This window comes from Vanacampus margaritifer, chromosome 8 (genome assembly GCF_051991255.1).
Source record: "Vanacampus margaritifer isolate UIUO_Vmar chromosome 8, RoL_Vmar_1.0, whole genome shotgun sequence".
Classification (NCBI taxonomy): Eukaryota; Metazoa; Chordata; class Actinopteri; order Syngnathiformes; family Syngnathidae; genus Vanacampus; species Vanacampus margaritifer.
The window spans coordinates 25,029,377-25,043,435 of NC_135439.1; the positions used below are offsets into that span (position 1 = coordinate 25,029,377).

At 38.1% G+C, this 14,059-nt stretch overlaps 1 protein-coding gene across 12 annotated transcripts in view; it reads right to left on the reverse strand.

Moving 5' to 3' along the window:
* setd5 (SET domain containing 5) overlaps positions 1-14,059 on the reverse strand; it is a 75,254-nt gene that overhangs the window by 497 nt on the left and 60,698 nt on the right. For 9 of the 12 annotated variants that reach the window (XM_077572569.1, XM_077572568.1, XM_077572567.1 and 6 more), the window contains 7 exons: positions 12,555-12,611; positions 11,946-12,428; positions 11,615-11,707; positions 7,318-7,598; positions 4,798-4,919; positions 3,374-3,459; positions 1-2,027 (listed from right to left, as the gene is read on the reverse strand). The exon at positions 1-2,027 is cut by the window's left edge and continues 497 nt beyond it. In XM_077572569.1, coding sequence (XP_077428695.1) covers positions 1,500-2,027; positions 3,374-3,459; positions 4,798-4,919; positions 7,318-7,598; positions 11,615-11,707; positions 11,946-12,428; positions 12,555-12,611 — 1,650 coding nt within the window. In that variant the 3' untranslated portion in view covers positions 1-1,499. The other 3 variants (XM_077572570.1, XM_077572565.1, XM_077572571.1) reach the window with 3 other exon arrangements.

The following is a 14,059-nucleotide window of genomic DNA, read 5'->3' on the forward strand; positions in this document are numbered from 1 at the left end:
GGGATCCTGCGGCCTCCATTTTGCGGTATTCCACACAAATGCAGTAGTTATCGCGTGTATAACAAACTGTGAGTCACTGGTGACAGATGAGATCGGGTGACACTTTCTGCAGTTGGGCTATTAGGGACATTTGAGATTCCATCGTGGTAGTACAACTCTTCCAAAGTCCATTTTTGGAAAACAGTATTAAAATACAGCATTCTACAGAAAGGGAAGCAGCTCTCACAGGAGAACGTAGCAGCATTTTTCAAAAATAAATGTAGTTTTAACAATCTTCCAAACACCGTCACAAATACTCTCCCTGGCGTCAGTCAGCACGGAATGCAAAGTTTGGTCAGAAAAATAGCTACACATACATCACTACCAACTTTTTTTTTTTTTTTTGTAAAGATATGCCTAAATATATTATATTCAGGTTTATCTGGCAAACGGGAATGTGTGTTTGTTTATTTAACGAAATCCTGTAGCACAAAAACAATCAAAGCCCACATGTATTGTTTCTGTAATCCGCCACAATATATGAAAAATGTCCTTTGAAAAAAAACTGATGTTAACAGATCCAATTACAGGATGAATAATGTCATATGAGGAGCATAGTTCAATTCCAAATTGATTGGGGGCGGTTGCAGCATCATAAATCAGAAGCTGGCTCAAGTACAACACCGAATGTCTACAGTGAAAGTCCCAAGTCAACTCACAAAATGGCATTAAAGGTGGGAAAGCATGGAGGGGGGAAAAAAAGAAAGTAAGTATTTTCATGTTTTGCTAGGCCATCAAAACAGAAGATGGTAATACAAAAATGACCCTATTTAAGCAGAGGTGGCCAATCCAAGTCCAGAAAGTAAAAACTCGGCAACAGTTTGGCTTTAGCCCCCTAGCTAATTCGGGAGCTAGCTCCCATGGTGCTCATTTACCTGCTAGGGAGCTAGCATCAGGGGCAAAAGCCAAATTCTGGACCTGGATTTACCACTTCTATATCTAAGGATCCTATTCCTGTCAGTGTCACGTCACGTGTCATTCTACTTTTTCCATACCAAAACGTGAGTACTGCTGCAGAGATGCAGCCTTTTGCCAAATAGATTCACATTGACAAAAATGAAAACAAATGAAAACAACTCTTTCTGTTATGCTAGCCTCTCAAGTAATCAACCGACCAGGGTACAATGACATGTGTGTCTTTAATCATTTTGTACAGACATTTGTGTGGAAGTTTGTGAATTTTTCATTTGCCAAATCTAGCACAAGAAAACACTGGGGACAATTTCAAGTTAGATTATTTAGTATTTTCAAGACTCCAAGATTATGTCAAAAGTCAACTGGCTTCGTGCAGAATGTGGTGTTTTTGTTGTTGGAACACAAATGAAAAGATGAATAACAAAACTGTTTTTAAATTTGTAAATGAGTTCTTGCTCCCTCTACAGTTCTCCTCGCCAAAGTACCTGTGCCTCATAGCACCACTGGGCCCGAACAGATTTGCACAGGCTTGTACATACAAAGTCCTAAAAGCTTCCCGACTGTGTCTGTACGCCCGGGCCCTGCAGTGGCGAGTGCTGGAACTGACTGAGGCTCGTCCCTCGCTGTGAATAGTTTGTTGGTCCAGAGGCAGACAGCAGCCGTGACCTCGGGCTGCCCGACTTGAGGTTTCGAGAAACCTGCTGTTGATTCCCCCTGTTTGCTGTGGAGCTCGTGTCTGTGTTAGTCGGCCCGTGAGCCCACGGGGACCCCGCCAGGCTGTTCCTGTTCAAATGGCCCCGTTTTAGGTGGCTGCTGCAACTGAGGGGTCCGTCCACGTCACTGTCGCTGTTCTGCAGATGGAGCAACTCTCCTGACAGCTTGGAGTCTGATGAGGTTGCTGAGGGATGCGCAGGATAGGAGGATGGAAGCCGGTCCTGAGGTGGGCCTGTGTGGGAGGAGGACGAGTAGAAGTAGCTCTTGCCTGATGCGGGGCTGTAGCAACTTCCAAATGGAGAGTTGGGAGTTTGCTGAAGCAATGAGGGACTGTCCGTCTGCAGTTGGACATCTGATGACTTGACACAAGGACAAACATTCACTAATAGGTAGGTATTATCGGCGCAGATAATCGGCCAGTATTCGCGCCGATACCAGGTATTTTGACGAATATTGGTTTTCACCTTTAAAAAAAATTAAAATCTGACGGCCGATAATAGATCAATCTAAAACTGTTTTAATCTCAAAACTATTTATTTAAAATTCCAGTTAACTTTATAAGAGATGCTGCTAAACCCTGGGAACATTAATCATTTGTTTTTGTTTGACATTAAAACATAAAAATGTGAAAGTTAAAGATTTCAGGTATTTTTAAATTTTAGAAAAAAATATTTACTGTTGAAAATTAGAGACCTATGGTATTTACTTGTTTAAGTTTACATTTAACTTTTTAAAACTTACTGATAACCTTCAGAGAACCCTGAAATATATATATATTTTTTAGAAATTTTAAATTTAAAATAATTCTATTGTCTGATTAAAAAATATGTATACATTTGGAAAAGTCAGAAAATTGTTCAATAAACATGCATTAAGACATTACAGAAAGTCAAGATTGGCATTTGTATTATAAAAATATTTGATGCCATTTTTTCCCCTTTTTCCCGAAAATGAATATCGACTTCAAATATCGTTATACGCGTCCTTGGCAACTTAGAATTTTCAGAATTTTGTCTTTGGACATTTTATAGTTACCTTTTTCAAATGTTTTCTTTTTTTAATTCAGACTTTATGGTAATTTTCGGGATTTCTTTAGTTTTTCAACATTTTATAGCTACTTTTCACATTTTCATTTCTGCTATTTTTGTCAATTTCATGGACATTTTATGGTAGTTTTCTGCTTTTCCACTTCCTTTTTGGACATTTTTATTTTATTTTATTTATTTTTATTCAGTATTGTATGTCTCTTTTTCTGACAACTCATAAATTTGGACTCTGAATTTTTGAATATTAAATTTTTATATATAAATCAATTAAAAAAATATTTAATGAAAAATAAAAATAAATATGTACAAAAAATATTAATTTCTACAAAAAGTTTTTTAGAGTTCCACATGGAGCCACAGGAAAGGGATTAAAGAGCCACACTTGGCTCCAGAGCCGCAGGTTGAGGTTGCAGAGACCAGGACAAGGTGGTATGCATACTTATGCAAATTAATATCAGCTATCGGCCTCCTTGACAACTAATAATCGCCGTCGGTATTGGCCCTGAAAAAACATATGGGTCTATCTTTACTAATAGGCAGCAATAACACTCGTTTAAAGATGTTGATAGGGCTATACTAAACTATATATACTATACTCGTGGATGATATTGGTGTAAAGGTGGTGCGAGTATATGTGAATGCAAATGATTTTGACATACCTGATATGAATACATAGATGGACTGTATCTGTGTGGTGGACTCTTCATTGGCGAAGGAATGATCACTGACTGCATGTCATACTGGTCTGCATCCAAAACCATGGGGGGACAAGAAGAACACTGTTTTTTTTAAAAAACTGTCAAATGTGGGGAATAACAATGTATAAGTTAAGTAAGTAAAAGCAGTTTGGTTTAATGTAGTCCAGTGTTGGTGCTGTCCACTCATTTTCTCACCATTCCCCTCAAAACCGACCAAGGAAAAGAACCCAGAGCCCAGAGTCAGAATATCTCTGCCCAATTGATACATATTACTGCGACGTACGTATGAAGTGTCAGTGTGCACTTCACATGAGTTGTTGCAGCTCCAAGATGCCTGCATCATCGATGCACATAACGTGAATGTCATTTGGAGGTACAGTCAGACGGGCCCTGTTCCCCGTACAATTGCTCGTTTTTGACTAAATGAGTTATGAAATAGAAGACTCTGTTACAGTCTGTTGTGGTGAAGGAGGAGCTGTGACAAAAAGGAAAAGCTCTCCATTTACCCGTCGATCTACGTTCCTACCCTCACTTATGGTTACGAGTTGTGGGCTCTCCCTTCGAGATAGGGTGAGAAGCTGGATCATCCGGGAGTAATTCAGAGTCAAGCCGCTACTCCTCCGCGATGAGCGGAGCCAGCTGAGGTGGCTCGGCCATCTGGTTCGGTTGTCTCCCTGGAGAAGTGTTCCGGGCATGTCTCACCGGAAGGAGGCCCCGGGGACAACCCAGGAAACACTGGAGAGACTATGTCTCACGGCTGTGTGAAGGCAATTGCACCACTAGTATCTTTGGACAAATGTCTTAGCATTCAACTGTACTGCATCTCACAGAGGCGGAAAATGATGCACATTTATTTCTGATCTCATCATATCAAACCGTGTTAACATGCATTTTAACTAATGTTTTGAAATTTTCCCATTTTTAAATAATTTTTATAATAATTTTCAAATAATCCCATTTTTGACTTTCATCCAGTGCTGTCACTATGGAATATTTATAGAATCAATTAATCTACCGATTATTGATTCAATTAATCAACTAATCGTATTCAATTTCCCCCCTGTTACTGTTTATTAGAGCTGTCAAAATTAATCGATTAATCAACAAGTAATCGATTATCAAATCCATCGAGTAGTACAACAGCAATTCCCCCCCTTTTTAAATCACTATTTGAATATGAATAACGAAATAAACATCAATCACTGGTTAATACACAGTAATCAGGGAAAAAAGGAAATTAGTCGATTAATTTATTGAATAATCGATATTCAAAGGATTTGAACCATTTTGAATTGAAACGATTACTCGATTATTTAAGTAGTTGTCGATTAATTTGAAAATCAATTATTTGTCGATTAATCTCGATTAATTTAATCTCTTCATACCAGATTCTTTTACTGTAGAACTATTGCTCCTCTTAAGCATTTGCTCCATCTTCATGCTTCTCAACACTCGTTCCAATGCCCCTTGACCTTCCCGTAGACGTTCTACACTGGTGGGGACCATCCTAATGTAGGGAAAAGAGCAAAGTCAATCTTGATCAGAGGTTTTATAACTATTTAATTCATTCACTCCCAGCCATTTTCACTGAAGCAACCCCCTTCACTCCTGGCTGTTTTACTGGATTTTGACTGATTTTGCAAGGCCCACAGAATATTGTGTTCTATTGCTATAAAAACATGGAACCTACCAAAAGAAAGATTAGTTTTTACTTTCATCAGGAAAAAAAGGATATTTGTATCGGTTTCCGTTTTGCAGCATTTAGTATTAGAATATATCAAAGTTTCATCAGCATTCACAAACCTGATAAAAATCTCACCTAAAATAAAAATCTCACCTAAATTAACTGATTTAATTCATTTAAACTTTTCTCCACTTCTGGATAACATTTATCGTGACTTAGAGCGCTGGAATAATCTTCCTATTTCTCTAATAGGACGAATAGCCACCATTAAAATGAAAGTTTTACCCAAAATAAACTATTTTTTCTCAATGATTCCATTTAAACCTACGGCTAAATGGTTCCAGTTGTTGGACTCAGCCGTTACAAAATTTTACTGGAATAAAAAAAAAGCAAAGATTAGTCTATCTACTCTTCAGAAAAGTAAATCCAAAGGTCGTCTAGAGGCACCAAATTTTATGTACTACTATATAGCTAACCAGCTACAATATATCGTTCTATGGGCACAACCCAACAGAGACACTAACTGTTGGCTGGAACTAGAACAGAGGGATTGTAATAACCTCAGACTTCGAGATTTACTCTTTATTACAACATCGATTAAGCGACATAATTGTTTTAAAAACCCAATGATTTCCGCCACCCTGACTGCCTGGTGGAAGGCACTAGAATTGACAAAAGCCCAAGTGGAGCCCTGTGGGCTTTCTCCCCTATGGCATAACCCCGACTTTCAACTTAACAACCAACCGCTTTATTTAGGTGTGTGGGAGCAGAAAGGAATTACACATCTCCACCATCTCTTCTCAGATAATATGTTTATATCATATACATCCTTGCTCCAAAAATACAATGTAAAAAACGGAAATTTTTTACATTATCTACAAGTTAAAAATATGATAAAGAAAAAAATTCCAACACTTCGGGGTACGCTCCAACCGTCTGTTTTAGCTAAAGATATTAACAAGCTTTCTCCGACAACAACAAAAAAACTTTCAAAAATATATAAGTTACTTTCATATACTGATAAAATGTCTTTACCCATCTCGAAATGGGAGACAGACTTGTCTATAGCACCGGAATCTGACTTTTGGATTCAAGTTTGTGAAAACGCATTTAAAATGACAAAACACACAAATTTACAACTTATCCAATATAAAATTATTCATAGAACATACATTACTTAATATATGATGAAGAAAATGGGACTCTCAGACTCCGACATTTGTCTCCAATGTTTACAAAACACTACAGACACTTAAGTTCATGCTTTATGGTTATGTATTCCGGTTATGTACTTCTGGACTTAAGTCTTAGAAAAACTTTCCGCTATTTTGGACTGTAGGATACCTTTATCTCCAAACTTGTGTTTGCTAGGTGACCGAACAACAACTGACTTACCGAATAAACAATTTCAATCTACACTTGTAGCCCTTACTATCGCTAAAAAAACAATTCTTGTTAACTGGAAAAATAAACAAACTCTGAATATCGACCAATGGTCTAACCTCCTCATAAATCACATTTTAATGGAAAAAATATCTGCCTCAAATAAAAACCAAATATCAAAATTTATAGAAACATGGTCTACGTATATAGAATTTTTTAACCTAATTCTGGTTACTTAATTCTGTCTGTTAGCGAGAGCCACTATATCGTGATAACTTACATTGATGTTTCTGCATTTGGCAATTTATTATTATATTATATTATTAGTATGGGATTTTTTTTTAATGGGCTTTAGGTGAACTGATGAATGCACACACGCACGCACACACACGCACACGCTCACCCACATACAAAAAAATATGTGTGTGTATATATATATATATATATATATGTATATATATTTTAAAAAAAAATTAAAAAAGAAAAAAAAAACTTTTTTTTAATTTATTATTATTTATTTTTTTTTAAAGGAGAGCAATGATGATGTCAAATCGAATGAACAATACTGAGCTCTCCTTAAGAAAAAAAAAAACATTCACAAACCTGTTGAAAACTCTGACAAAAAGAACTTGTTGCAACATGGCCCTGGTTGATCTCTTATACTCTGCGGCTACCTGCTGGCCATTATTTTTTTAAATAACTACCTTTCCTTTAAGCGACCTCTTCATATCTATATACGCTAGCATTAACTCCCCCCCCCCCAAAAAAAAAAAAACTTATACATACGTTTTTGGGAGCAAATGACTTAATGTAATGATTACTAATTGATTGCACTTACCACTGTGTATTCCTATCTGGATGTTTTGCCTGCACAGATGAGCCTTGGTGGTCTGGAGGACTGACTGCCTCTATCTGAGGGACGGAACTGATGTGTCCAGTTGAAGGCGTGCAGTTGTGTGGGGAAGCCAGGGGATGCATCAAGTAATGGGGATGTTGGCTTTCCGGGAGGTGGTGAAAGCCAGGTCGAGTCGGGGTGCTACCCACAGACGAACTGCAGCTAGATGGCTCGGTGTCATGGCTGCTAATTTGCTTCCTCTTACGATACTCCAGCAACGACACCTGAGTGGGAGAAATGATATCAAGCACACTTCAAGCAAAAATGCTGTGTCATTCAAATTGGCGCTGGCCAGTTGATTTGAGGAAGTAAGGACCGCATGCTCCTCTTTACACAAAACTCACCTGGAGCTTGAGCTTGAGTTTTTCATATTGAATACAACACAAAACAATGGCATTTTGATTTCACAATGTCATCAGTGTAGGAAATTCATATTCAAAATAACTGTTCTGAATGAATGCTTTGATGAAAAACAGGCAATTGAAATGTATCACACCACGATGCAACGACACTGAAAAGACAACATTTTCAAGCACACACAAATAATAAATAAAACAACGCAATGAAAATGAGAGCAGTCCTCTACATATTTTTTATGACACAGAAAGGGACATGGCAGAGAAATGATGACCACGCGGTTAGTGACAAATAGGACCGCAACAACCTCCATTTTAGGACTATAGGGTTAGAATTTGATAAGAATAAATATATCCTCCCATCCATCCATTTTCCCAACTGCTTATACACTCCTATTTCCCAGCTGTCAATGCAATATTTTGCATTTGTCACAAAGGCCAGACGACGGCGTACTAGGGCCACTGTAAATATATATTTTTTAGAGGGCGGGGGCAATACTCTTGAGAAAAAAACTTGCAAATTTGCCACTTTATAAAGTGGCAAATTTGAGAGAAATAAACTCTGAAACCTACGAGAAATACACATAGCGTACTACTCGAATGTTTGTGCCAATACTTTTTGGGCAAGTGTTCAAACAAGGAGATAGTAATGGCTTTAACCATATCATGTTAAGCATTCACTCTTTGAAGCGTTGGGTACAGCCAGCGACAATGACGCCTCGCTTTGCAAAGGTCCACACCCTGAGGATCAAGCATTTAAGTTAATTTGTTAAAATGTATACTTGTAAATTTTTGTTTCCAGAATTATTTACACATTCATACGTTTTGGTATTTTTTTGTACAAGTAGCTAAGTTGATGTTTCAAATCCATTGCTCTCCGTCACTTGCTTTTGCCTTAAGTATGCTAGCTTCTAATTGGTTAGTGTTTGTCAGCTGATAGGGACCAGGAAGTGTTGTCGCTCTCGCTCCCATGTATGACGAGAAAAGTTTAAATTAAGAATGTATCCGTCGCCATCCTGCTTTTTCATTTTATAAACAGTGTCCCGTTAACCACCAACGAATCCTCACATTAGACTACAGCTACGCTACGTGTAGTCCTCTTAAGGTTCAGATTTTTTTCTCTCGCAAAGTTGCCACTTTATAAACTCCTAATACGTAGTTGTAGATTCATACTGTCATTTGTAATATTTCCCGAAGTTTCAGGTTTTACATTTGACACAACTGTTAAGCTATCTTAAACATACTTTCAGATACAGAAATACATTATATTGCAGTTCAAACTTTGATTTACATGTAGGTCTATTGTTTTTAATCAAAGTTTCTTCTTCTGAAAAGCTGAAAAATCTCTGCTTTGCAGTAGCCTACAGGAGAATCGGTTTCTACAACTGTTGGAATGTAGCATGGCAAACAGTCACTATCTATGCATGTAACAGCGCCGGCGTTATGCCGAAGATGGGAGAATTCATGTTTACTGTACTTAACCACTGAGATTTTTAAAAATAATAGCTTAATTAAAACAAGTGATGATAAATTAACTATCAATTATTTCATTTCATTTGAATGCACTGCAGTTTATGCCTGTTATCATGAAAACAAAAGAGGCACAGATTGATCACTGGTCACACAAGTCATAATGAGGAGATAATATTACTAATAGCGATCCGGACGTCACGAGACTATTTTCTGAACACGCCCCCTCTGGCAGGAACGTGACGGCGCCACGTTAATGGGCTACAATGAAAAGGAGGAATCAAACTAGCGTTTATCTGTCAACTTTTTGCCCAAGAGTATTGACAAATACTTTGATGAAAAGGACATGACATACATGCGCAAGGTGGACAGGTTGGATAATAATACCGTTGCCTATGAAGCTGCAGGAGTGCTTTTTTTTCAACTCAGTGATGGCTGTTACATCGAATTCCCCCCTCACTTACACCGGTGAGTACTTGCAAATGTGCATACAAAGGCTTTACAAATTTGTACAATCTGGATTGAGTTCCCCTTTATGTGTGGTCAAAATGCCATTGAAATTAGCAGTTTCACACAAGTCTTGCAGTGTTATTTAAGTACGTTAGCAACGTAGCATCTGTTAATTCGGCCGCCACCGCCATCATTTATGCCGTAAAAAGTCTTGTTTATCGTCAGTTATTAAATCTAACTGTGTAATATCTATTAAATGATAGCAGCACAAACAAACAAAATTGATTATTTGTCCTACACTTTGCATGTGGTAAGAAGCTAGCCTCACGCTGATTAGCATTGGCTGGTTCAGCTGCCGTATAAAGTACCCAACCACATCTTTCGCCTTTATTTAATAACTATACAATCAAGTGACATTTACACGACTAACTGATTCAGTAATTGACCCACATGATATGAAGTGATGGCTACAAAAGCGATATCTAGCACTATGAGGAGGATCCGCATTTGTTTCCTCTTTTGGTAGCCTGGAGAATGCTCAATCCTTTTGCACATTCTCGTTGTGACACCTGGTCCACAACAGCTGCCTATCATAGTAAAAGTGTGGCCTTTGCCCTTTACTCAAAGTAGTGGTTGTGTTTTCTAACCTGCCAGGATGGCGATGCTAACGCCCATTTAGGGATGCGTGGCGTCAACGTGCAGATGTCTATAGAGAAAGTTGGCAGCAGAGATAGAGCAGAATATAGATATAATAATATAATATAGATAATATAGATATCAGGTCAGGTTCAAATTGCTGGACAAATAAATGTATTCTACTGCCTATAGAATGATGATGCTTGCTGGTAGGTGGAATTGAATCATGCTAACTGGCCAGCAAAACACTATTTGGGGCACTAATATGAACATGCTTTTATTACATCTTTGACCTTGAGCTTAGGAAACACTTGCCACTTGGTAAAGGGGAAAACTCAAATCTTTAGCAAGCTAGAATACTTCCATAGACGAGTGTGTCATCCTCAGTGAGTAACATCGGTTACAACACAGAACAACTTTTTGCAGGGTACCGATTGCTTAGGATAAGTTAAATACAAGACTTTTAAATTCTATTTGAAATTAAATTGAAGCCCAACATCACAATTTTCTCAATGTCCCATGTTGTCTAAAGGTGCTACAGTGCATATGTGATGTACATCTGTGCTTAAGAGTCCCGACTAAAACCACATCAATGTTTTTGTTGGGCCTGTTGTCGTAATTGCAAGACATTCCAATGTGAGACATTCAGTAAATTATTTTTTCAACAATGTAATTTTTCAGACTTGAGACTATTCAGAATCAGAAAAACATACTCATAATGTATAAAAATTTTTCAAGATTTTTCAAAGATTGATTTAAGATGTTTTAATGATAATGATTCATGGATTTAACGCCTTTCAAGACTTTTTAAGGACCTGAGGGAAGCCATTTTTGGCTTTGTTTCTATCGCTTTATTTATTCGTGAAATGCTGACACGCGCAGGTGCCTGGCCCCCTTTATTACAATTTGAGTAAAGCTACAGTGGATGTTTGGGCAAAATATAGTAAATAGGAACAGCTACAAACTAAATGTCATTTTATCTTAAATTCCATTCTAGATAGATATGTGAGCACTGTTTGCCTAACACAAAATAAAAGTGACGACTTTAGATGGTTCAAATGGTACAACAAACCCATACAATTTGAAGACGACTGTCTGAAAACTGTTTCTGTCATACTACATTTGATTAGAGGGGCTGATCAAGAGCTCTAAAAATTATTAAGACATATTCTGTCAGAACTAGAATGCATGGTTTTAGAGTCAGAAACTCAATGTTTTGACAAAGGTCATGTTGTTTGGACATGGGTGGGTGCTTTATGCAGATGGACCAAAATATATATATATTTTCATGCACACTTTTAGAGATGTAGTTGTAGGAAAATATTCACCATATTTTGTACTGTCTTGTATTGACTTCTTACAGCTATAGCCTGGTAATCTGGCTTCCCTGTCAGCAGACTAATGGTATGCTGGTTGGCCCTCTGCCTTGGAAGAAAAGTGGAAGAAAGACTTGGCAAAAAAATTCAAAGAGAATCGAGGCGAAAGGAGAGATTGAAGGAATAGAGGGGTGGGTGGGGGAAGGAAGGGTAAAAGCCAGTGTCTTTATGCACAACTTTTTTTTTAAGCCTATAGCTCGGATTTTCACCGACTTTACAAAACCCCATTTGCCTAAAAAAAAACTGAAACAAAATGCATTGGCAGAATATGTTGTGTACTTGCCTTCTTTTTTTGTGGTGGGTTGTTGGCGTGAGGAGATGTGCTACTCTCTGGGTAGCTGCCACCATAATGAAGATCATTGTAGGGTGACATACAGCCTGGCCCTACATCCCCAAACAGCCCCTGGCCGCTTAAAGAATTATGTAAAGATTCTGCAGGCGATAAACCTCCTGCTAGAGAAACATGTCGCTCAACGGCCACAGTGTTGCCCAAGTTTGCATTGAGGGGTGAGCAAGTGTAAATGAGATTGAACTCTGTCCTGATGGCCTGTTCCCTAGTTTGGAGTGTTCGCTCGGAGGTTGAACTTGACACTGGCTTGACGGAACTGATCCCAACAGACGATGTGTCTTGGCAATCACTGCTCAAAGAAGCACCAGTAATGGAAAAGTCATCTGAGACCACAGCCATAGGGCTCTCTAAGCTAGAGGACAGTGACAGATCTGGGAACTGGGTCCGAGGGATGTCCAAGTCTGTCTGAAGACATGGCTAACGGCCAAGCAGTAGGACAGGCAGGAAGAGGAAAAAAAGTGTTGAAAACATACAAAATATATTGTAAAATAATGTTGCTTTGTAAGATCATTTCAGAAATGTGATTTGGACAAATGGAAATACCTCAGGAGAGATGGACTCTGGCCGGTGAACAGGTGATGCCTCAGGGGATGATATATTCTAGAAACACATAGGAGGCTGTTAGAATCTTGCCAGTGTCACACAACCCAAATATTAATCTTATATAACCCACCCATATAGTGCTAAATCCAGGAGAGTATAATAATATGATAAATGTAAATGTGAATAAAGCCATTTCCAACAAGCAGTATGCTTCAGTTGACTTCAGGAAGTATTTTTCTGCATTCCAACTAAAGTGTTAGGCTATCTATCTCATCACTTTGTTTTACACTTTAATTAATTAAGTTTACCTGGAGAAATATGTATGGTTGATCCCAAAACTACATCCAATTGGGATGTAACGAAAATGGCAATATCGTGATATCCCCCAGCCACTTGTGTCTTGTCCAGGTGTCTCTCCTTGTCTCGTCAGTTGGCTTGTATTTAGTTTCCTCGTTTAGTTCAGTCTTTGTTGGATCATTGTCGCTGTCACCACCACTCTTGTGTTTTGTTGTTACTTTGATTTTTGGTCTTTTCAGAACTTTGTTGGTTTTGTTTATTTAGAGTTTTACCCAGTACCCCTGTGTTTTTGTTAAATAAATTGTGTTCAGTCTTACATGCATCCCTGCATTTGGGTCCTCCACCCCATTGTGACAGTTTTGGCTATTCTATGTTTAAAATCCATGCTAATTGTCAGATGAAGGGGAACGTACTAGGCTTGTGAACCGAGTGAATATGAGGAGGAACTCCATGTGTGCGTACATTAGCAAGTAAGTGCCTCAATATTGTATAATATTATGTTATTAGAGAGTATGTTGTTTATATGCTGTTATGTACAAAAGCACAATATTGTGTTTTTTTTATTGGTATTAGCTCTTTCTTTTTTTTCTTTTTTTTACAATATTGTGACTAGGGGTGTTAAAAAAATCGATTCGGCAATATATCTCGATATTACAGTGCACAGTTTTCGAATCAACTCAATATGCGGACGAATCGATGTTTAAACATACATTTTTGATGGAAATATTCAACACAACATCTTACTTAGGGCTAGGGTTCACACTTTAAGCATGGAAGAAAGTTATATTAATGGAACATTAAGCCTTAATATTATATTTTAGTGCTGTTCAAACATGAAACAGACTGCAACCTGTTTGTTAAGTTTCAGATTAATACATTTTCATATTATGTAGTTAGCTAACTTCCCTCCCCCCAAAAATGCGTTCGCAAATGGTTTTATTTTGAAATATACCGGATCCACCTTGATGTCGACGTTCGACTTCCCGTCCGGCTTGTGTAATTTTTTGCGCCGGCCGTACGGAAAAGGCAACGCGTCCGTTCCGCAGTCAGGGTGAATTTGGCGTTAGGTATGACACTGCTCTGCAGCATCTGCAGTCTGACATCTCTCACTTGATGCATGCAAGGTCGTGTATTTGAATATGCATGCGTAATGTATGTTCATAGGGCGTGGGTTGCTAAGGTAACGTTTAAACTAAAATTTTGCCCAC